Source organism: Chenopodium album, chromosome 2 (genome assembly GCF_948465745.1).
Source record: "Chenopodium album chromosome 2, dcCheAlbu1.1, whole genome shotgun sequence".
In the NCBI taxonomy this organism is placed as follows: domain Eukaryota; kingdom Viridiplantae; phylum Streptophyta; class Magnoliopsida; order Caryophyllales; family Amaranthaceae; genus Chenopodium; species Chenopodium album.
Genome location: NC_137835.1, coordinates 3,363,729 through 3,389,503, shown reverse-complemented (window position 1 = coordinate 3,389,503; position 25,775 = coordinate 3,363,729). Strand labels below are relative to the sequence as shown.

The window sequence follows — 25,775 nt, the reverse complement described above, 5'->3', positions numbered from 1 at the left end:
TAATTGGGTTTGAATCGATATTTCGGATCGGGTCAACTTTTAATAGCTCTAGTGGAAACAACACCACAACGCACCAGAAAAAAAGCTTCTGAGTTCTGACTATGACATTCTTATGCCTGGCCACCATACAGTACTTTCCCTTCAAATGAAGAAATTTTCACAAAAACTTAAATGTTACGATGATAGGGTATAATAATGTAACAATTGAATAGGGTATCTTTGTGAAATCATGTCATGCGATGATTATACAAGGTTGGAGTGTTGGACTATACGTCAATTGATTCCAGACACAGGGACTCAGGGAGTACGAGTTTTTGAAAAGATAATTCCTAAAGTACTTACTACTTAGGTTGTGCAATAAAATAGTAATGTGCAGATTACAACATTCCAATACATTACTCAGGAGTTTGGACTTATACATGTTGGCGTCATTTGGAGACTGGAGCTTTATTCAAATTATCAATCAAAAATAAATTGACAGGAAAATTAAGTTCCTCTAAATCAACAACCTGGTTACATTTTTCAAAAAAAAAAAAAAAAAAAAAAAAAAAAAAAAAAAAAAAAAAAAAAATACTTGGTTACATTACAGTTCATTCGCAATCCGAATAAACCTCATGGTTCGGGTAACATGATGCTTCAGCTCTACGTTACTACGACAGCATATAGGCTTTTTTTGGGATAAAATTATACTCCTTTTTATTTAACTAGGGCAGCTAACACTCGCGATGCGCGCGCCATAGCTAGCCATATCTAGAAGGTTTTTTTAGTTTGGCTTTTAAATCACAAATTTAGTTAAATCAATTACATTATACTAAAGGCGAAACTTAGATTATGACTTAATAAAAGTTTTCCCTCCAAAACCACTTAATAAAAAAAGCTTATTGTAATTAAATTATGACTCTTAGTTTGTATAAAATCTAAAATAAATGTCCATACTTCATACTTTTTACTACTAAGTCTATTTATAATATTTATATCCATTATTTTTGGTAAAATTTATTGTCATTAGAATTATTTAACAACCGTGCATTGCACGGGGTTTAATCTAGTTAACTACAAGAGAAAATATATAAACAACTATATGGGTAGTATAAATGTTCAAGATAATTAACATTAATGAAAGCATAAAAGTAAATAAATATTTTAGAGGGTATAGTTGTCTAAACACTAATCATTAAAAGTAGCTTGAGTTGTACATATTAATGAGGGTATGTATGTAAATACACATTTTGAAGGGTATAATTGGCATTACACTATTCATAAGAGTAGTTTTCTACTTTTTATTAGGTAGGGATAACTTCTTAATGCAACAATTGACCAACAAAGATTTCTATGCAATTGAATTAAATTTGCTCAAATATTGAACTGAGTTTCTTCAATGACCAAGTTAACAAAGTCAACAAGTTATGTAAATAATGCATAAAGTCAAAACGTGCGGCTTGAAAAAAAATGGAAAAAAAATAATGTTACTTGAAACCATATATGTTCACTAGTTAGTCATATAAAAAGTAGTGACAGCCTTGAGTCAATGACACGAGACATATAAATAAGTGGGCAATTCAAACAAATCAAGCAAACTCCCGGGTTTCATGGGGTCCATGAGGAGATACCTTCAAAAGGATGAGACAACATGGATAACCATCTTTTTTATACTGAAATAATCTGAACTAGGAAAACCATCAATTTACTTACGTTGAAGATTGGAAGATAAAGCCATACAAGAAGAAGACAAGGTCAAGTATTCAAGTGTACCAGACCTGAAGAACATCTTGCAACATTGCCTTATGCTGTAAAACTCGAGATTGTAAAATGACTAGTTGACAATTGACATGTGATGAGCGACAACTGACCGAAAATCAAACATATTGAAGGCTAACTGGCAATGTACTACAAAGTATAAAAGATCAGGTGGTTCGGATGTCCAAGACCCCATAACAGTTCCAGAAGTAGGCTTCTTTGCATCACCAGGCACAGGAAATTCTTCCATCACCATACAAGGATTTTTTTAGTAAATTACTCTACAACTCGAACAATTCATATTGATGCTATTAGATTATAAGCACATACTTCGTCTTTACTTCAATTACTTGCACTATCGCCGCTATGTAATTTACTAATGGAGCAAGAGGAGAGCTCCTCCTAAAGAGTCCTAACTAAACATTTGACATTTCTATAAAAAAGACAATATTTACAAGGGAAAGCAAGGCCAGGCCAAGCTAAACCCACAATTTTTATTAGCCTTCTCATATTTACCAGGGCAGGAATTAGAAAACAGGGTATCAAACATCTTTGATTTTGACGCAAATACATTAACATCATCTTAATACACACGGATGTCTACAGTAAGGCTACCACTTATCTGGTCTGCCGTGATGGTGCAACTACCCTGCCTTAGAAGCTGCTCCTCAGCAATCTTCTGCTGGGTATGGCAACGTAGCCACAAGCAGGAAAGCCTGGCTAGAGCTGCCTGGCCAGCAACACGTGCCTTGTAAATTACACTCAGATCTGCGAATATCTGACTATCTTCAACACTCTGCTTACTCGGATCATAACCGTCAAGATCGGATTTTGTCACCACCACTACGGAGCAATCATCAAATTCAAACAAGTTGCCCACTGGTGGAAGACCTGAGCTTCTAATTATCATCAAATCGTTGCACGATTTTGAGCTACAGCTCTTCACCTTATAATTGTAATAATCCTTAACAGCCTACAGTCAACAATACAAGTGCAACACAAATATAAAGTTTTAATCCAAAGCAATAAAGTAAAAAGTCAACTAGTGTAGAAAGCAATTGAACAAAGGCAAGTCAACGATAAAGTACCTGCCACTGAATTGAAGCAAGCTGAACCCTTGGTCTGATGGATCTCACGTAGCTATAAGCATCCTCAGGAGTCATTTTCTTGTGTTGCACCTGCACACGAAACATAAAATATGAAGCAAAGGCACAGTAGCAGTCATTCAATCAACTCAGGTACTTAGTGAAGTAAAGCCCAGACCAGGTAACATAGGACAATTGTGGTGCTGCGACCTCGACCAGCTTTACAGTGTACATAAGTCATCCACCCGCGAGACGCATTTCCTTTGAAAATGATAAATAAAGGAGTAAGCACAATATAAATCAATAGAGAGAGAAAGAACTATATTAATCAGATCTCGCAGTGTCAACCACCAACTGCAAATCTACAACTAGTATTAACTTCTCTCTAGCACAGTATCACAGTATGTTAATATGATAACAAACATGACTTAATAGCAAGCACTCTCTAAAATGCCCAAACTATCCAATCCATCTCCCTCAAAAAAAGATTAAACAGATATAGAAGAAAAAGGAGATAGCAAATTTAAAGTTAGCCTCTACACCAGCTAAGAGCATAAACTGAGCAGAAGTAGAGCTGCATATATTTGGCACCCAGAATCCCACACCGCAAAACATCGTATTCAGTGTTGCAGAACATAAGTTCAGCACACAATACAATGCTTCAAATCATGAAGTCCAATTGAACAATTCTAAAAATTAAATATTAATAATACATATGAAAGTCAAGTACATAAAACAGCTTACTATGAATGAAGTCCACAGCTTGGCATATATCATTCATTGAGGGAGCAAAGAGATAGTCTCTAGTAGGAAGCACAAGGTGATAAATGCCATGAGCCTAACATGTTCAACAATAAAACAGAGTTAACAATAATAAAGATTAAGTAGCAAAAAAAGGCAATGATAAACAAAATGCACATTTTTTGAAAGAATCACACAATATTAGCAACTGGAAAAGGTAAAACAATAAGTTCCTGCAATACTCCACATTCTATCTAGATCTTTCTCATCAAAAAAGTAAATGAAGGTAATAATAGCACGCCTTTATTTTCTTTTCAAATTATTATAAAGAGCAAAAGCAACATGCTGAAAAGAGGAAGGTTGAAGAAGTAAAGTGGGAAATGACGTAGAAAGAGAATTGCAAAGAGATAGTGCATATGTGGAACAGGTGAAAAGTTCTTGCATGTAAAAGAGGCAGAAGAAGAAAAATATCTCATTAAGAGCAAGATGTTAATAAAAGGGAAGTATCGAAGCACACATAGATGGAAGATAATTAGAGAAATGAGATAGCATAAATGACTATATAAGGGGAGGTCATATATATATAATTTCAAAAAATAAAAAAACTATCATGATAAGAGTATAATTTGAAGCACATTTCCAAAGTTAAAAGACCAGAAGGAAAGTATTTTGAAAACATTTAATATACAAGTTAATGCATGAACACAGCCACAAATAAATCGGCCCACTCACATGATAGAGAGATGTAGGAACCAAAGTCTCATAAGGCTCATTTAAAGTGATCACTCCGTGTACACCAAGTTCCTTCAATCGCAAAACGTCACTAGGGAATGGAACAGCACCTAGCAACACAAACTGAAGGCACTCGAGTTAGAAATAAGAAAAAGACCAGCGGCAAAAGAAACGTTTATATAAGTAAATTTCTTCTTTTATTTCCACATTATGGTTGATAAATGAAGCCATTCAGGTAACTTTGGCACACAGCTGACACTTCTTACAGCACATCACACAACATTAGGCTATTCTGAAAGCAACAAAGGAACTTAACAACTATGTTATAATTAGCATTAAACACCCCAATACGACATTGGCAAATTATGTAACAGGGAAGACTAAATATTTTCATTTGCTCCAATCAATACCAACCATGCTCCTAACTAGGATGCATATTGTGTCACTATAAAACAATTTAAGGCTAAATTATTAATACCTAATTTTGTGGTAGTAACTTAAAACCGTGCTATTGAATTAATAGTTTATTACATGGAAATGATGGCATTACTGCACGATTATTTACCTTACAAAGATTGATTTTTTTTTTTTTTTTTTTTTGGGGGGGGGGGGGGGGGGGGGGGAGGGAGGGGGGCATTATATCAATCCCAAGTCAATTTGAACAGAAAATGGCAATGTAAATGGTGTTTGGGCACGAATTTCACGACAAAAAAGGTAATCGGTTGTTACCGATTGTTAATTGACAATAACAAACCACCAACAAAATTAAAAAGCCCAAAAATTAACAGAAAAATCCATTCATCAAATTGAATCCAAAATATACAAAGTCAAAATGGTGCTCATCAGCTTTTTTGGAGCTCAAACAAACCAAAACTTAACAAGATTCAAAACATTTGACCCATGTCTCAAACGATCACAACCTCTCAAACTAGACGATAAAGTCAAATTTCAATTATTCAATCTCAATTTCCACAAAAATCACATCCACGACTGGGTAAAATCTGCAACAGGGTCAAATTACACAAAAATTAAAATGAACAAATCAAAATAAAAAAATTGACCATCAATCAGAGCAATAAAAACGATCGGAAAATGATCAAATCATCCTTGTTTTTCAAGAAATTTAATTAATAAACAAGCAAATTGCACAAAATCAAAGTCTAATCGATCAAAAAAAAAATTAAAAAAATGTAAATAATTAAGTGGTAAATAAGATACCTTATCAATCCGATCCCACCAACGAAACTCAGATTGAACTTTGTTCCTAACAACGTTGTAAACCAAAGTAGGGTAAAACAAGGCACGAGCACCAGCTCCAATCAACACCCTTTTGGTATCCCAAGCGACGACGTTTGGATCATCTCCAGAAACCCTAACCCTAGAATCATCGAAAAAATCGTTAATCTTCTTCTCCGATTGACATCCCACCACCTCTTCCGGTTCAAAATCCTCAATATGCATATCAACAACAACAATAAACAACCCTAAATTCACAGCTGAAAGATCCAAAACCCAAAAATCAATATGTACAAAAGAAAACACCGATCAAAACCCTAATCGTTAGAAATCGACATAATTGCAATCGAATCGTCAGAAATTAAGGTGAAAGCAATAGAATTGTGAAGAAAATCACAAAAAATAAATTAAAAAAATGGTCTGATCAGGAGAGAGAAAGAGGAAGAAGGTAAAGGAAAGACTCCACCTAAAATGCTCAACCAACACTGAAACCGAAAGATGAGGAGAGAGAAAATGAAGGGAGAGTGTGTATGAAGATGACTATATTAAATGACTAATAATACTCCGTAATAAATACTGAGTTACGGAGTACGGAGTATATAATTTTAGGAAAATATTATACATAGCCCTAAGGGCTACATATAAACATTTAATTTACTCTTGAAAATTATTTAAATTTAGAAAATTATGACAAAAACACACTAATTACACCGATTTGCGCGTGTTTGAAAACGGAGGGATTAATGGTTACTTGTTGATACATATATAATTGCTAAAGATACAACATAAACGCTTAGAAAAATTAGAGCAAGTGTTTGAAAACGGAGGGATTAATGGTTACTTTATTAGAGTTGGATAGGGGAGAATGGGAGATTTATTAGTTAATTATGTTTGGATTGTAATGGTTGATGGATAAAGTGATCCCGTGGGTTTTGTCGTTTTGATTTGGTACCGTTTATTTAATTTGGAGTTTGGACTACAGTTCATGGATTCAGCCCATGGGTTAAGCATAGTCCACGTGGAACATGCTCATGGATTATCATTTTCTATTTTCTTTTTTTTTGTGTGTGAAACTATTTAGTGCCATAAAATGGCAAATTACGACGCTATTTATGCGGATCATTTTCACTGCCTTGTTCATAGTCAACCATTTAACTTGAAATCAAATGCCTACTTACACTAACTCTAATAGATTTGTATCAACTGAAACTCAAATCATACACAATACAAATCCAAAATCAACCGACTTGTTGCTATTTTTCAGGTAGAACTCTTGGTCGAGCTCAAGGCATCAAGCTAACTCATGATAAATTACTATATTATAAGCTAGATTTATTATTGTTCAACGAAATAAAAAAAGCAGTACATGATCCTCATCATCAACCGATATGTTTGCTACCTTTACATAAGCTAAATCTAGTCGGGAGTTATTTGGGCAGTAAACAATGTAAAACTAACATTAATTTGGAACATATTTCTTGAAACCCAAACAAAATCATACATGATCCATGTATAATTTGGCAAGTGAATATAAATTTATATAGAAATAACATGATGATAGTTATCATTGTAATAAAAAAAATAAGAATATAATCATCTATATTCTATAAGAGGGTGCCTGGATAATGAAAATTTGGTGTCTAATATGAACTACCAACATCAATCTTTCTTTTACTTTATTTAGTTTTTTATTACGAAGTATATAATAATATTCAAATTAGGCAATTTCACATTACATTCTACACAAATTTTAAAAAAAACCCGGTGTTCATTAATTTAATGAATGGCGGAATTTTCGGACAAGCAACAACTGTCAATTTAGTGGGGTTGGCACGTGCGTCCTAATGATTGCCAAAATAAAGAAAGAAATAGAACTTTTCTCTCTTCATTCATTCACTATAGCTTTCTCTCTCCTCGTTTTTCTCTCTCTAAAAAGCAATTAACCGGCGATTTCGAGCGTGTTCTCTCTCCTCCATTGTTGATTTTCGAGATTTTTTTCTCTTTTCTTTCACTTGTGAAGTTGTTATTTGCTGAATTCTGGTTCGTTTACTTATTTTTTTTGAAATTTTTGTTAGTTTAAATTGTTTTGGTTCTTCGATTTTTAGGTTTTTTTATTTTGATTTTGTTTTCGTTTTTCGTAGTGTTTGTTTCAGCAATGGTGAAGAAGAAGATTACAAAGAAGGCTGTAGATGCTGAAGAAGGTGTGTTTATTTAAATTTTTCAACATTTTTTCAAATTTTCAATTGAATTTTCGCTTTTATATGTCGAATTAGTAGTGCATGTTATTTTTTATAGTTTTCTGTTGATTTTTTTTATGCATATTATGATAATTGAATTTTAATTTTAAAGTTATTATGTTTAATTTTGCTTTATTTTATTGTTCATTGTGATAATTGGTTCAAAATTTGTTATACATGTGTTGTGGTGTTGTTATATGTGAAACAAATTTTGCATGTTTGTTTTCAGAAGTTTTATTCATTGCTTATTATTCTTCAAATTTTGTATGTTAGGTTTTAGTTAGATTATGAGAATATTATGCATATCTGCATTGTGTTTGTGTATATGTGTTTGAGTAACAGTATTATGTGCATTGTGCATTGTGCATTGTGTGTGAGTAATAGATATATATGTTATTTATATGCATGACAATGGTTACTTTATGCTGTTAAAAGGGTGACTTTATGCTGTGAAAAGGATCACTTTATGCTGTTAAAAGGGTCACATTTTCATTTAAAAGGGTTACTTGTTGTAGTTTAAAGGGTGACTTTATGCAGTTAAAAGGGTCACTTTATATATTTAAAAGGGTCACTTTATGCTTGTTAAAGGGTTACTTTTTCAGTTAAAAGGGTTACTTGTTGTATTTTTAAGGGTGACTTTATGCAGTTAAAAGGGTCACTTTATTCATTTAAAAGGGTCACTTTTTGCATTTAAAAGGATTTTATGCATATATTCTGAATTTTCCCATGAGGAATTTGTGAATTTGTAATTTATGGTTATTCTCTGTATTAATTAGATATAGGGGGTTCAATAGGTGGATATCGTTATAAATCGCCTTCAAGGGGAAAAGCAATGGGTAAAGAGCCTGCTAAGGGCAAACCAGTACCTAAAAAGAGCAAGACAGTTCCTGAGAAGGACAAACCAGAGTCTAAAACTGTGAAGGCTAAAACTGTTCCTAAGAAGGCCAAAGCAGAGTCTCGGAAGGTTAAAGCAGCTCCTAAGAAGTCTAAAATTGTATCTAAGAAGGCCAAAACAGTAGCTTATTCTAAATTGCTAGTGGTTTCTGATTCTGATTCTGATACTGTTGTGTAAGTATACATGTTTTTTGTTTTGCATTTTTTAATTATATATATCATGATTCTAATTCTGATATTGTTTAACTTATTTTTTTTATTATTATTATTTAGGGAAAAAAGACCCTTGATTGCAAGGTGCAGACCACACACATTGGAATTTTTGTTGAGTACTTTTAGTCCTAATAAAAAAAAAAAAAAAAAAAAAAAGTTGTTGAAGAAATAGGTTTTGGTGGTTTATTACATCTGAAATTGAAAACTTTGAATCGTCAAATGCTACATTGGCTTGTTGAACACTTTAATGGTGGTAGCTGCATGTTTACTATTGCTGCTGGTAAAGAGTTTGTAGTTACTAAAAATGATATATGCGATGTCTTTGGCTTGCCTATGAGTGAGATTGTTGTTCCTGAACTTCAGAAGAATCCTGAAGAAGGTAGTGTAGATAAACGTATCATTCAGTCATGGAGACTTGATTATGGTCTTACTGATAAGCAACCTCTGCATTTGTCAAAAGTGGAGTCAAGGATGGTTGATTTGGATGATGGTGGGGAAGAATTTAAGAGATGTTTTGTGCTTCATGCTATGTCTAGCTTCTTAGCTCCTACTACTAATAGGACTGTTTCATTGAAATTGCTGAAGGCTGTTGAAGAAGTTGATGAAATCAAAACATCAAAACATTTGATTGGTGTTCATATGTTTTGAAAAAGTTAAAGAAGGCTGTTGTGAAGTATAAGAATGATGAAAATGCTCAAAATGTAAGTGGTTGTTTGCTAGCTTTGCAAATTATGTATTTTCATCGATTAAATTTTCAAGGAGAAAAGGAAAGTAGTACCCTTCCTTTGATTCAACATTGGACTGATGCGAAGATTAAGAAGCGGATCAATTTGGAGATCAAAGCTGGTGATTTTGGGCAGGGACTATTGGATACCCTTACATATCCTATTTCACAGCCTCAAATTAGGGATCCTGTTGTTAAGCAAACTTGTGGTCAGGGGGCTTCTACAAGTGGTAGAAGTAGCCGCATTCTTGCATTTGAGCTTCCGGAAAATGTGATGACTGATGATGAAATTAAAGAAATTTCAACTGATGTAAGTGTTCTTTTATATATATATATATATATATATATATATATATATATATATATATATATATATATAGTTATTATCTCTTTATATGCACTAAAGTTACCCTAAATATTCAGTTAGACACTGATGTAAGTGTTCTTTTTTTTTATATATATATATTTAGTTATTATCTCTTTATATGCACTAAAGTTACCCTTTATGTGCACTAAAGTTACCCTAAATATTCAGTTAGAAGGGTTACTTTATGCATTTAAAAGGGTAACTTTATGCATAATAAAGGGTAACCTTATGCATTTAAAAGGGTAACTTTATGCATATATCATGAATTTTCATTTGTTTTTTATTTTTATTTGTTACATTTGTATAGTTTCTTATTAGTTCATATGTTTGCAGGCTGTTCATGAAACATTTCTTTTGGTTAAAAGAAATATGGATGTATTATTGTTGGTTCAGTCACAGGGTTTTCAAGCCTTGAGTGATATGATTTCTTCTCGCAGAACTGTTTCATTATCCTCTGATGATGTTGTTGCAGTTTCTCAAACTCAACAGCTACTCTCTGATCCTCATTACCTGAAGCTTTTAGATGGTTTAATTGAGGAGTGTAATAAGATGAAGTCTGTTCATGAAATGCTTCGTGATTTTTATGAACCTGAAGGTCATAACAATGATGTTCCTGGAGATGAAAATGCACAAAATTTGAATTTGAATAGGTCTGAGGATGATGTCAATGGTAATGGAAAAGGTGTTGTGATGAATAGGTATGAGGATGATGTCAATGGTAATGTTGGGCCTTCTGTAGAAAATGCTTCTAAAAGTATCATCAGAGGCAATAAATCTTTGTGCTCACTCGACTGTGGGCAAGTAGGTGTGGATGTGCCTTTTCTTACACTGTTTTTGAAGGCTAATGCTCGGATTTTCAAGAATTTGCCTAAGTTACATTTGGAAATTCTTGATTATTGTTTACTGAAGGATGATTCAATGATGAGGAAGTTAAGTGTCATTTTTTATGATAATTATATTTTTATATGTTTTTTTTCCTTTTTTTTTTTTTTTAATGCTTATCTTATTTTTTATTGTTGCAGTGAGAACCTTGTTACTTTTGGGATGAATTTTTTAATTCCAAGAGAAGACATGGTGTCCCTGGTAGCTCCACTTAGAATTCGATGGTGCATCATTGATTGCTACTGTCTATATTTGAATGAGAAGGCATGTTTTGATTCTGGTCCTCGAAAATTCTTCTTTGGTGTGAGGCAAAGTGTAAGTAATTTGATTTTTTTTTTTTTTAAACACATTTACTTTATATAAATATATAAACAAGTTCTCATACTTTTAATAGTTTGCATTCTTGCATGTTTGTGAAAACATTGGCAAAGGTGATATTTTACAAGCTGTTAATGATTTGCACGATTTATGGGAAGGTTGGGTGAGCTATGAGAATACTGAATGTGATATTATGGATGCTGAACTGGTATATTTCATGCTAAATTACTATTAAAACTTTAAAAAAGTTCTGTTTTTGTGTTACTCTGTCTAAATCAGTGTTTTAATTTTTCTGTTTCAGATCTATTTTCCTGCTCTTGTTGAGAATCACTACATTTTGTTTGTTATTGATTATACAAAAGAGGTGGTATATTATCTTGACAATATTATCTGGCGTGATGATGCTCTTGAATATACCAAAGAATTGTCTTCACACTTGGTATGTTTATGTTGATTCATTGTTATGTGTCTGTTTACTTATTGTTTCCATTTAAATTTTTTTTTTGTTTTTATTTTATTCTAAACTTTTATATTTTATGTCAGTGTGATCAAATGGGTGTTTTTCTCGGAAAAAGAAATCATCCAAAGAGTTCTCTGCTACCTTCTTATGGGTTTCAAATTGTTGAGTTGGAATGGAGAAAAGAAAAAGTTGACAATTTGGACTGTGGGGTGTTTGTCATGTATCACATGCTCCATTTTGTTGGCGAATCGTTCAAATTAAATGAACTGAAGACAGTAATTATTCATCTATTTTGTCTGTAGTTTTTCCCTTTCTAATGCTTTTATTAATTACATATTGATAAGTTTTTTTTTTTTTTTTTTTTTTTTTTCTGTTGTGAGATTATTGGGAGAAAATTTCTGCGAGGTGAGATCTGTACCACACTGGTGCTGTGTGATTTGAATGAATCTAGGAATGATGTGTTGTCAGAATTAGAGAAGTTCAATGAGAAGAAGAAAGATCCTGCATATTGCCAGGGAATTGAAATGAGAAGAAAGGATGCAATTGCTGCAAAGAAGAAGAAAGAAAATGAAGAAAGAAAAATGGCAGCTGAAGCAGAAGCAAAGGCAGAGGCAGAAGAAGAGAATCCCAAAGGAAAAAGGGCAAAAAAGAAGACAGACAAGTACACTCCTTCTAAAGGGTGAAATGACTGTTAGTTATTAGTTGATTAGGTCTAGGAGTATTTTTTGAACAATGAAAAAACTTAATGTATGTGCATATACATCAAGTTAAATTATGTAATTAAACTTAGTGGATAGTTTTTGGTTCTTTTGGAATACTGATGTATGTGCATACATTAAGTAATTTGAAAGGTTCTTATGTATGTTTTTTATGGGGTCACTTTTGTGCATAAAAAGGGTTACTTTGTAGCATAAAAAGGGTTACTTTTGTGGGTAGAAATAATAAGTTTATACATGATAAGGTATACTTTTGTGGGTAGATAGGGTAACTTTTATGCATGAAAAGGATAACTTTTAGTGATAAAAGGGGTAACTTTTATTAACAGAAAGGGTAACTATTACCAAAGAAAAGGTTGATTTAGTGGATAGAAAGGATAACTTTTATGCATGAAAAGGGTCACTTTCATGCATAAAAAGGTTTACTTTGTAGCATAAAAAGGGTTACTTTTGTGGGTAGAAATAATAAGTTTATACATGATAAGGTATACTTTTGTGGGTAGATAGTGCAACTTTTATGCATGAAAAGGGTAACTTTTATTGATAAAAGGGGTAACTTTTATTAACAGAAAGGGTAACTATTGCCAAAGAAAAGGTTGATTTAATGGATAGAAAGGATAACTTTTATGCATGAAAAGGGTCACTTTTATGCATGAAAAGGGTTACTTTTATACGTTAAAAGGGTAACATAAGTTGATGTGTTCCAATAATTAAACATGTGCTAATAAAAGTGTCAATCACATTTTCATTAAACTAGTCATAGAGTAAAAAAACAAAAGAAAAATAGTTTAACAATACAAGGTATATTAATTTCGAAAAAAAAAATGTTCTAAAAAAGATCTTAAAAGAGTCGTAAGTTAGGTGTCTTTGATCCAAATTCTGAATTTGGAGGTGGCAGTGCTGGTTTTCTTTTTCTCTTGCTTTTTTCAAGTCCTCCTTTTGCTCTCTTGCTTCTTCCTTTTGTTACAACCCTTTTAGGATCAAGTATTATTGGTACACTTGTGCTTGTACTCGATGCTGAAGAAGCGTCAGTATTTCTTTGAGTGCTGTCTGCCACATCAGGAATGTTAGAAGCAGCTTCTGCACTTTCTTTCTGAGCAGCACTAGCAAGTAAGTCTTCCACCATTTTAAGACTGTTTCTGAAGCTTTCTTCCATAAATGCTCTTGTCTCTTCATTTTCTTGACTTTTTGAGATTAGATTGTAGTATTTCCTCATCATTGTTTGCCTCCATGGAATATATTGCTGTTTAGGATCTTGATTCTTCAACCTATCCCATGTCTCTGTTTTTGCAAACTTAGTCCATCTTTTTGAAACATACTTGTCTGGTATTCTTGTTACTGAATGCAAATGTAGAATTCTAATGCAATGATAACATAACCATCCAGATGCTTCAAAGTTTTTGCAAGTACACCATACAGTTTGGCTCTCATGTATATAGTTTACTTGATGTGCAGACCATGGCTTGTCTTCTAGTGTTACTTGATAAAGTAGGCATTCTTCATTACTGCCTAACATCTGAACAGTTGTTGCCATAGAGTATCCAAACTCCTCTTCAAAATCTCTAAAGAGTGATAAAGTGAAAACCTGTACATCAAAATCATGTAGCTTCATTTAAATTGCCATATATTAGGTGTAATTTATGTACTTGTCAGTTAACTTTTTACTTGTGCAACATGCTTTAGCATTCCAGATAGAGGCAATGAAGTGAATGTTATTGACTTGCTACATGTAAACTCATCATATTTCTCTGTGCTTCTCCAACGATTAGTTGTCTTCTTAAATATGGTATAAAATTCTGTCAAAGTAGTTGCTTTACTTGCTCTGAATCCTATAGCATGATTAGTGCTTTCACTCCTTTGTGACGATAAGATCCCTGCTGAAAAGAAATCTCTACTAAGGGCAGGACACCATTTGTCTTTCAACTCATACACTCTTTTGTACCAAGAGTGTTCTGTCAACTCATATTTCTGCAACATTGCTTGCCACTTTGCTTCGAATTCTTGTTCTGTCACACACATCTTTAAGCACTGGTTGAATGCAAATTTGAATTCTTTGTCTTTTTTAAGAGCTCCAAATCTGGTTATGCCTTGTATTAGGAATCACCTGCATTGAAAATAAAGGGGTCACTTTATGCTGTTAAAAGGGTTACTTTATGCACTAAAAAGGGTAACTTTATGCAGCTAAAAGGGTAACTTTATGTGAAAAAGGAAAACTTTATTGTCAGAGCTCAAATCTGTAAGATGTCAATATAAATCTTTTACCTCCAGAATTACATTTTCCATTGCTTGGTCCTGGTCAGTGAATATTGAAGTTGGTTTTCTATCCTCCATAGCTTTGAAGAAGGTCTGTAGTAACCACACAAATGAATCTGTCGTTTCATCCCCAATAAAAGCACAAGCAAACATACAATTATGCCAGTGGTTATTTATGCCAACAAATGGAGCACATATAAGATTATATCTGTTGGTTATGTATGTTGTATCAAAGACAAGAACATCTCCATATATCCTATAGTCTTCTAGCATCATTGAATCTCTCCAAAAGATATTGCAAATTCTTCCTTCTTTGTCAAACTTCACTCTAAAAAAGAAGTTTGGATCCTCTGATTGTTCTTGACTTAAAATGTTCACTAAAGTTTGAGCATCTCCAGCCTCAATTTGTTCCATTCTTAACCTTGAGCAGAAATTCAGGTGATCTGCAACACTATGGCCTACATTCTGTTCTCCTCCAGCCTCTGTAGCCATGTAATTGTAAGTGTCCATTGTAGTTAGACCTGAAGATTTCATTGTTTTGATTGCTACAGCTTTTTCCTCTATCATTTTTCTTTCAGAACGATGCAAATAATGTCACTGTGGTTTTGTTAGCTCGTGGTTATGCTGAATAACATGAGCCACCACCTCAAACTGTCCTTCTTTATTCACTTTTGCTCTTATGCATGCCTTGCAATTCGATCTTGTAATGGATACTTGTCTTGGCTTTCTTGTTTTTACATTTACATCCTCTTCATCAACCATTTCAACTAACTTTGTTTTCTTCTGACCTGAATGTCTCTTTCCCTCAGCAGAACACACATAGTTTTTCTCAGTTACTATTTTTGTGTGTTGTTTGAATCTAGTTGTATGTTTTCTTATTGAAAACCCTAGTATAGCAGCATGTTTTTCATACAATTCCAAAATTTCTTCAAAAGTTTCTCTTACCACACCAACAAATGATCCTCTAAGATCTAAACCAGAAGCATCAATTGGATTTGTATATGTTATTTAATACAAACAAATCAGATAATAACCACAGACAGCATAAAAAAAAAGGGTAACATTCGTTTGAAAATAGGGTAACTTTTATGCATGAAAAAGGTAACATTTAGGCATTCAAAGGGTTACTTTTTGCATACAATCTGAATTTTCAGCATACAATCTGAGTGTAACATTTGTGCATAAATAGGGTCACTTTTAAGCATGAAAAGGGTAACATTTAGGCATTCAAAGGGTTACTTTTTGCATGCAATCTAAAAAGTTCTGCATTCAATCTGAGGGTAACATTTAGGCATAAGTGTGGTCACGTTTATGCATGAAAAGGGTAACAATTATGTATTCAAAGGGTTACTTTTTGCATACAATCTCAAAAATTCATAGAAATTACCTTCAGTTGCATTTGATTTGGTTGTTTGTTCTGAATTTGAATCAATTGATTTATCAGGAACCACTTGACTTTCTGCATTGTGAATTGCGTCTTCTGCATTCTCAATTGCTTCATCTGCATTATCGATTGCTTCATCTGCATTGTCTGGATTGTTAAATATTGGTACGAATTCATCTCCAAAACAATTAGTTTCTTCTTCTTCTATAATCGATCGATTTAAATCGATTTCAAATTCAGTCTCAATTTGCCTCTGTTTTTGTAGCAATTCGTGAATGAGATTGCTGCAATTTGTTGTATCGAAAGTCGAATTCTCCATTGATGATCGAATTCTGCAATTTGTAAGTTTTCTCACTTTCTTTGTCCTTAATTGATGATCGAATTCTTCTATTTGTGCGTTTTCTCACCTTTTTTTCTCCTCGATTGATGATCGATTTCTGCAATTTTTGCGTTTTCTAACCTTTTTTTTTCTCCTCGATTGATGATCGTTTTCTGCAATTTTTGCGATTTCTCACTTTCTCTCTCCTCAATGGATGATTGATAGCTGCGTTTTCTCACTTTCTCTCTCCTCCATTGTTGTTCTGCGTTTTTTTGATTTTTAGGTATGAAATTCCGCGATTTTGAAATTCCGCGATTTTGAAATTCTGCGATTTTTTTTTTAAAAAAAAAGCACGTGCGAAAAACCCGATGTACAGTAAAAATACTGTACACCGGGTACATGCAAATGGGATTGTACATTCTAAAATCTTATTTTCACATCATCACTTTACCAAAATATACAACATTCCAATGTTGCATGGTATGTATATATTGCATTCTATTTCCCTACATAATAAATTGTAGAAAAATAAATAATAAATTACAATATAAGACAGTATGATGTTATGTCCCAATTTTCATTTTCACATACAATAATCATGATTTTTACATTCTAAATATCTTATATGCAGTGTTACATTCCAAATTTCAGTATTCAAATTAGGTGATATGATATATTCCAAAAGGAAAAATTAAAAAAGATATAGGAAACATATTCGAATCAAGGAAGATCAACATTGTATTGAATTAGCTTTTGACTGCCTTTTGTATTAAAATTTTCATACAAAATAAATTTAATCATGTGGGAATTTGTCAGATCAATATGTAGTATCAATATTACATAATTTACACTAATACGCAATTAAAAGTATATAGGCTAAATGGGTCCTTCGGATTGGGTTCGGGTCGGGTCAATTTTGGATCAACAAATATTCGGCTCGAGTTGAGTCAATTCGGGTTTCGAGTCAGCACTTCGGGTTAAGTTCGGGTCGGTTTAGTTTGGGTCAAATGAATTTTGAAGATCAATTTTTGGGAAGATTTCAGGTCAGGTCAATTCGGGTCGGGTCAGTTCTGGTTAGGTTAAGTTTGGGTCGGGTCACCAAAATAAATTCATTTTAAAATATAGTTGGGAAAATTAAAGTAAAATCGTTAAGAAAAAAAAATTGTGAGTACCTATTACTTAGGAAAGAAAGAAGCTCAAAAATAAGTAATTCAACATTTCACCCTACTCATTCTAAGAATTGGTTCACTCCAAGTCATATCAGTTCGGAGTCAAGACTTGTTCTCTTCACCTGATACAAGGAGATTAGGTCTGATTTTCATAAATTTTGATATGGTCTGATCTGAATTTTTATTATCTGATCTAGTATGATTTGATTAAATAATTTGACTAAACTTTGACCATGTTTTAATTCTAAATCTATAAAGAAAAACATAATTAAAATGGATCTTGAGTACGAGTAGTTAGTATCATCTCACTAAATAAAAATACGTAGTATTAACATTCAATTCTTAAAATTTATACTTAATGATGTTTAAATTAAAGATATTACTCTGTATTACTCAATGTTTATACATTGATTTGTGTCATTTCAGTATAAAACACATACTCCATCCGTTCCTTATTGATAGTCCTTTATGTCTAATTTTAAGTCTCAAAATAATAGATCCATTTGTTTTTTTTTTGCAAGTACCACTAAATTCTTTCCAATTTGGAATAATATTTGTGCAAATTTAACTTTTCCGTGTACTATTATTTATTTTTCTCTCTACTTTTTTTTTTTTTTTTTTTTTTTTTTTTTTTGCATAGTCAATGTAAATTTAGTAATTTACCATTCCAATGTAGTTTCACTACTACTCCCTCCGTTTTTAAATACTTGCCACTTCTCTTAGACACGTATGCCGATGCTAATCTTTGACCACCAATATCTTTAATTACCAATAAGTATAAATTCTAACAAATGAAAATTAATAATCTATTCATTAAGATGATTCCAACAAGTACCCACAAGCCTATAGTTTTTCTTATGTATAAATCACAAACATAAGTTAAAGTAAAACAAATAAATAGTGCAAAAAATAGAAATGGAACAAGTATTTAAAAAACGGAGGGAGTACTTATTTATGTTTGTAAATCCCGTGAAAATTGCTCATAAGGGACTATCAATAAGGGACAGAGGCTTCCTTCGTTTTTAAATACTTATTCCACTATCTTTTTTCGGCAATTGTTAAATACTTGCTCCATTTTTGTATTTGGAAAGATTTTACAATGTTTGATACATTTCTCTCACCTAGTAGACCCACCATAAATCATATTTTAATAAATTTATATTGTCTCTCTTCTTATTCTAAAGTACTTTTACTTTTTATAATTTTTTATTCTTCTCCCACCTCATTATCACTATATTTTATTATTTTATCCAATTTCTCCTAAAACTCCCCGTATAGAAAAATGAAAAGTAGGCCAGTAGGCCAAAGAAGAGAGGAGGCGATCAGTGCCGCTATTGGTGCGAGTTGTCAGAAGGAAGGTGGGTTTGTAGATGCTTGAACTGATTGGATCAAGTATTTAAAAACGGTTCCTAAACAAGGATAGAGAAAAGAAGGCAGCAAGAGATGGCTCTTACCTGGATCTTATCCAGGGTAATATCATACAAGTACATTAAAATTACAATCATACCCAAAAAAAAATAAAAATAATGTAGTTCATTCAAGTACCATTAATTGAAATTGCAGCCTTTTTCAAACACATATCCAGTCAATGGCAAAGATAAGATGAAAGACCAATTAACTTTCATTAAAAACAAAAAAATCTACTACGTATTTTTTTTTTAACTACTCTTATCATAATTCCCCTAGCTAAAATTCCACAATTCACTTGATTTTTTCGTTTTTTGAACCAATATTTGACAAGTGTATGTGAATCCACTATATGGTTCTTAATTCAACAAGAGAAGGTTTAGGAGCCAATTTACCTTTTAAAAAAATATATGTTCATAAAAGACCAAAATAATTAATTTAGAAATTAATCAATGAAGGGACTTAATTAAAAAATAATTAGGAAGGACCCTGTTGATTTTTGTGGGAATTGGCCCAAGTAAAAATGGAGGTAGCAAGCCTATTAACTGCTTCAGTTAACCCATTAAAACCTTGTCTATTAATCTCTAATTCTGATTCTTCAATCCTTAATCTTGATTCTTGTATGTTCATCATTTCCCTGTGTCTTCTCTCTTCTCTTTCTTCACTTGCCTGAATTGCTTCTGTTATCATTGTTGCACTCCTACTTATTGCCGTGCTTACTTCTTCTAGCGTTGCTGTTGCTGTTGTTGTTGTTGTTGCCGCCTTCGTTGCGGCCGCTTCGGCCGCTGTATGAGTAGCAGCAGCCATGGCTTCTTCTTTTCTTCTTCTCTTAGCTGGTGATGATTCTGGATCATGTGAATACTGGCTTGTTTCAAATTCTGGTGATCACCCAACAGTACATTTATTGTAACATCACTATCATGTTATGCAACATTTGTAGTTGGATATCATTTCCGTAAATAAAATAATTTTGGTAGTGTCATTGTAACATTGATATCACTAATAAATTGGTTTGTTTCATTTTTAGAATTCAGACAAAAAAGATTATTATCTGGGAAGTATATAATTCTAATTAACTTTGAATTTGGAATAGTCCAACATGAAATACGGAAGAGTAATTAACATTTATTTTTGGATAGCTAGGTAAGAAAAATTGTCCTATCGAATTAATACCCCCACACACCAATCTGAGTTAACGATTACGAGTAGCTTTTTAGGATCTAGTGGGGAAAGACCGGACGAGTAAGGACTGAGTCCCACCTCTAAAGTGTCCCAAGTGAAAATTGAAAACTAATTTAAGTTACATTTAATTTCCCCGCTATTAGGCCAAACTTATATTAGTGTAACATGAAATAATAACCAATTTAAAAAATAAATTAAGGAGATTTTACAATAAATTACCTAGTGTAGGCGATGGATGACGCTGCGGTTGTTGAGGAGAGAGAAAAGCCGAGGACGGAGGAGACTGCAATAGCGGCGGCAGGCGAGGAGAAGGAAGCATAGATTGAGGCGGAGACAGCTGCAATGCCGGCACCGATGACGGAGTTTGCTGCATTTCAAGCCCTGGAGAAGGCAGTAAAAATTGGCCGGTTGTAGTAGCAGAACTCGGAGTCGGAGTCGGAGTCAGAGTCGGAGTCGAGCTAGCACTAATACTAGTCTCAACAACGTCATACAAAGCTTGATAAATCTGAGGCAACATATTAGTAGGCAAACCCTTGTCTTTCCTTTCAACCTTATCCATATTCCAATAAGACTTGTTGAGAGTACCACTTCCACCCTCGGTTCCGGTTTCGGGTTCAGGAAGGTTCTTTTGGTAGTCTCGAACTTTCTTGTAATCTCTCATGAGATTATCCCATTTATCATTGCACTGATTTTGACTCCTAAAACAGCCTTTTCCCCAACAATATTCTTCAACCCATTTCCACCTTAACTCTATCACTGGCTTACTAGTACTTCCACTACTAGTAGGAGTTGAAATTTGAAGTGTTTGTTTTGATCTACTAAACTTCCTTCTTTCATCATCTTTCTTCTTTGCTTCAATTAGAATCATAGTCTCTTCCACTGTCCAATTCCCTTTTCTGTACTCTCTCATTGCCATTGATCAGGATTTTGATTATGCATGCAATGTTGTTTACAAGAAATATTCTCAATTCAAGATAAAATGAACAAGTTAGAGAGAGAAAGAGGATTTTAGCTAGTGAGAGAGGGAGTAATGGAGGAAAATATGGGTCTACTGTCACAATATCTCTCTTTTTTTCTTGGGGTATATTATTATTACTATATCCGTACCTCGTAGACTGTCCCACTAAATACATAAATTTTTAAAATCTTAATTGTAAAATTTCACTAATATAATCATGTTAAAATTTTAGTGAGAGAGGGAGTAATGTAGGAAAATATTGGCATATATTGTCATTTACTAAACTGAACTTATTAGAGCTAAACTGAAGTGAACCGAACTGAAATGAATAATGAGAGAAGGAAATTAGGAGTCGAAATGAACTGAACTTATTAGAGTTGAACTGAATTGAAGTGAAAATAATCTGATGAGCCTTATTTATTATATAATACGGAGTAGTTATAATAATCTATTTTTATAATTTAGTACTCCATAAGTAATTTAAATGAAATATTAAAAGTGTAAGTGTAACCTTGATGAAATAGAGGGAGTAAAATTTGATAGTAGGAATAATTATATTAATTTCTTGTGAATTGAGATGATGTCCTTTTTAGAAGTTGATGTGGACATAATGTAGGGACAGTGTAGTTCAAAGTTCAATCAGATGCTAGTCAAAGCTGGTGGTCAAAGGTCTGAAACTACATGAAGTAATAAAAGTGACATTAATAAATGAGAGGAAACAGCCAAAATAAAAATGAGAGGAAGATCAATATGAGTGGTTAGCTTCAGATTCATCTTTATGGCAAATGCTTATAAAAGACTGATCAGTTTTTATCTTGTCAGGCATTAGTAAAACAAAAATCTACATTTTCTATAGCTTGCACCAAATCAAATAAATTTTGCCTCTTTAAATTTGTGTGGGTCAAAAATCTATAAACCTTTTACCCCAATTGTCAATAAATAACAATAATTACAGTATATTTTTTTAAAAATTATACGGAGTATTATTACTCATATATACGGAGTGTCGGAGTAGTTTTAATCGGTACTTTTAGGGCGTGTTCGGTGCTAGCTTTTGAGTAGCTTTTAGGTAGCTTTTAGTGGTTTGACCAAGTCAAACCACTACTCAACAAAAAATGTGAGTGTTTAGCAAAGTAATGGTTCAAGTAGCTTTTAGTGGTGAAGTTAGCTTTTATTAAAAGCTAGGATTATTAGTTTTTGAAGTTAGAGGTAGCTTTTGAAGTAGCTTTTGAAAATTTAATATATAGTTTTAAAAATAAAATATTGATTCTTAAATGTAACAGATAGTCAACCACTACTTTACCGAACAATCATACCTAAATTATCTTTTTTCACAGCTAACAGCCATCTCTACAGCTCACAGCTATCTCCACAGCTACAGCTACAGCTACCTTCACAGCTACATTTTGCCGAACATGCCCTTAAACTCATCTACTGAAGGGTACTTGCATGTCCTTTGAAAATTTTCCAATAGTATTTTTTTTTTTAGGCATTTCCAATAGAATCTTTGAACACAATTTCTCATAACTTCATATACGAGATACTGATATCTTTGTATTTTATGATTACATGTGTGCGAAATAATACAAAAGTTGTAATCATTGTCGCAATATCTAAGGAAATAACTAGATGAACTTCAAATAAATGAAGATTTGTTTAGATAAGTTTAAACAAAACACACTCATTGTGTTTATAAGGGTCTGTTCTTTTCAGCTTATTTTCAGTTCAGTTCAATTCTTATCTTAAATTCCTTCTCTCATAAAATATTCAGTTCAGTCCAGTTCAATTCAGCTCCAATAAGTTCAATTCAGCTTAGGGTCTGTTCTCTCTAGCTTATTTTCAGTTCAGTTTAGTTGAGTTCGGTTTCAATAAAATTCAATTCAATTCAGTTCTTATCTTAATTTCCTTCTCTCATAAAATATTCAGTTCAATTCAGTCAATCAGAACAAGCCCTAAGGGCCTGTTCTCTTACGTTAAAATTAAGTTCAGTTCAGTTCAGCTCCTAATTTCCTTCTCTTATAAAATATTCATTTCAGTTCAATTCATTTCAGTTCAGTTCAATTCAGTTCAGCTCAGCTCAGTTCAGTTCAGCTCAATTCAGTTCAGTTCAGTTCAGCTGAGTTCAGTCAATGAGAACAGGCCCTGAGTGTTACATTTAGTTTGTCACAAAGTTTAAGACAATTTATTTGACTTTAATACATAATACAACAAAAGGTAAGTGGAGTTAATACTCTTGCTGATCCGTAGTTGTTTGCCAAAAATAAAGTATACTCGTAACATGGAGTAGTGTTTTTATTTTGTAACCAAGAGCATATGGAGTTTTAAATAAAAACAAGCAAAAAATTTATAACTGCTTTGACAAAAAAAAAGTTTGATGAAAAGGTTAGTAGAGTAGAAGACCATTACACCCAATAACTCAATAAGCTTCAAAATACTGAATTAAAGCAACTTTTGGATGTAAAATATGATTAAATATATGACAAAGTCCAATGTTTCACCTTAAAATCATCAAGAATCTACAAAAGCTAAAAGTTAAAATCTAAATCTACTGATTAAAGCCAGTGCTCCCTAAAAGCACGTATTAGTATTTGAGAGGAGGAGAGAGAGTTTACATTCCTCTGTTTGTAACTAGTGAAAAAGTGTGTAGCTCTGAAGTGGTTGATCATCATCATAATTTTTACAAATTCAACGTTTTTATTAGTCTTTCCAATGTTTGAAAATCAGACCTTTTTTGTTTTATTTTTTTATTATTAGTTTTTTAATGTGTTTAAACAGGTAAATACAGCTGCCAATCTGCCATCGTGTTGGTTTACCAATGAGTAATACATTACAGTAAGTAATACCCAACATAAACAAGAGTTAATTCTTTGAGATAGGAAAAACCACTAACTACTTTTGGTCTTTAGGGAGACCATTAGGATACACAACATGAACAAGCTAATTCCGTCACAATACCTTAATTCATTTATGCCATTTATAATGTGTTGATGTCCTTATTGATACATATGTTTAACTTTAATCGATTATATCTTTAATTATCAACAAGTATAAATTATAACAATTGAATAAGGACTTAATTTCTTCAACTTATTTCAAATACTTATTATTTATTTCTTAATAAATTTAGATAAGATCATATCAGACCAATCCAGAAAGAGTCGGATCAGATCATAACTTTTAATTATCATTTACGTATAAAAAATTATAAATATTTCATATTTAAAAAGTTCATAATGAGACGTATCTAACAAGATCTGTTTTGATAATGTTTTTATTTAGTATTAAAATGCAGTCAAAGTTTGGTGAAATTATTGAATCCGATTAACCACACTTGATAATAAATATTTAGGGTCTGTTCTCATTGACTGAACTCAACTGAACTGAACTGAAATGAAATGAATATTTTATAAGAGAAGGAAATTAGGAACTGAACTGAACTGAACTGAACTGAACTGAACTGAACTGAACTGAATTTCAACGTAAGAGAACAGGCCCTTAGATTAGACCTGATTTACTTATTTCATGTGAAAAGAAACAAGTCCTAAAGTAAGGGCCTGTTCTCATTGACTGAACTCAGCTGAACTGAATTGAGCTGAACTGAAATGAATATTTTATAAGAGAAGGAAATTAGGAGCTGAACTGAACTGAATTTCAACGTAAGAGAACAGGCTAATAGTCTATTTTTTTAGATGATCTAGCAATACCCACGAGACTATATTTGTTTCTTATGTATAATTCGCAATCATTGATTAAAATAGGTCAAGTGTATAAATGGAGGGAGATTTTCTTTATTCATAGTCTTAATAGGAGATTCTTATGGATGGAAAAGAAAGAAAAAAGATGTGTTTAGAATTTTTTTCCAAAGGAACACTAATTTCCTAAATGACCCTTTACCCTAGAGGCCTAGATTGTATAGTCTCATTTGAATTTATTTATTTTTCCTCTCTCACGGGTCCTCTCAGCCTGGGTTGATGGGCTAAGCATTTTGAAAGTTGGGGGGGGGGGGGGGGGGAGATTCTCACTCCAAAGTGTCTCTAGTGGGGTTTGATTCCATAATCTTATAGTTGTGCGATACAAACCTTATTACCACTAAATTAAGCTATGCTTGGTAGTTTCACTTGAACGGTTGATCTAAACAACAATATACTGTAGAGTAATAGTACGAAATATTTAATTCCTTCATTTTTAATTTTTGTATTTACGCCACTTTAACTTATGAGTTATACTCTTGACATTCTTTAATGTGTGTGGGATCTTGTTAGAATTAAATACCTTAATTTTATACTTTCATATATCTATATCTATATTTTCTATAATATTATTAAAACTCAATGGGACAACATACTATTGCCATGTGTCACCGTTTCTTCCATGTGACTTGACGCCACATAAGCAATATGTGTCACCTCATGTGTCATCATTTGTTTATCCTAAAACTCTTCATATGTATAATCTTTGTACTTAATCTCCCCATAGAATGTAACTCCTAAATAATTGTATATTAAGACATTAATCACATAATAATGGTTGTTGTTTCTTTGGATGCTACTAATTTTCTACAGATTCAATACCAAATACACAATACTCCGTAACTTTTACATAAATTATTATTTTATTTTTATTATTATATTTTTATTTACTTATAAAGATTGTTGAACACTAACCTTTTAAATTTAGTTTTTTTATATCAAAAATACAAATATAATGACTCGGGGCATCGCCCAAGCCAATTACTAGTTTTATTATTAAAACTTATGGAGA

General features: G+C 32.6%; 2 protein-coding genes across 2 annotated transcripts; both read right to left on the bottom strand.

Moving 5' to 3' along the window:
• Nucleotides 1–2,187: 2,187 nt before the first annotated feature.
• On the bottom strand, nucleotides 2,188–6,041 carry LOC145593111 (phosphatidylglycerophosphate phosphatase PTPMT1-like). Its single transcript, XM_081649626.1, has 6 exons — nucleotides 5,514–6,041; nucleotides 4,296–4,418; nucleotides 3,567–3,660; nucleotides 3,001–3,083; nucleotides 2,826–2,915; nucleotides 2,188–2,710 (listed from the first exon to the last, which is right to left on the bottom strand). The coding sequence occupies exons 1-6, from the start codon at nucleotides 5,754–5,756 to the stop codon at nucleotides 2,321–2,323; spliced, it is 1,023 nt and encodes a 340-aa protein (XP_081505752.1). The 5' UTR covers nucleotides 5,757–6,041; the 3' UTR covers nucleotides 2,188–2,320.
• Nucleotides 6,042–19,152: 13,111 nt separating this feature from the next.
• On the bottom strand, nucleotides 19,153–21,070 carry LOC145606272 (uncharacterized). Its single transcript, XM_081662300.1, has 2 exons — nucleotides 20,276–21,070; nucleotides 19,153–19,752 (listed from the first exon to the last, which is right to left on the bottom strand). Exons 1-2 carry the CDS (start codon nucleotides 20,970–20,972, stop codon nucleotides 19,352–19,354), a joined length of 1,098 nt encoding a protein of 365 aa, XP_081518426.1. The 5' UTR covers nucleotides 20,973–21,070; the 3' UTR covers nucleotides 19,153–19,351.
• Between the last annotated feature and the right edge of the window lie 4,705 nt (nucleotides 21,071–25,775).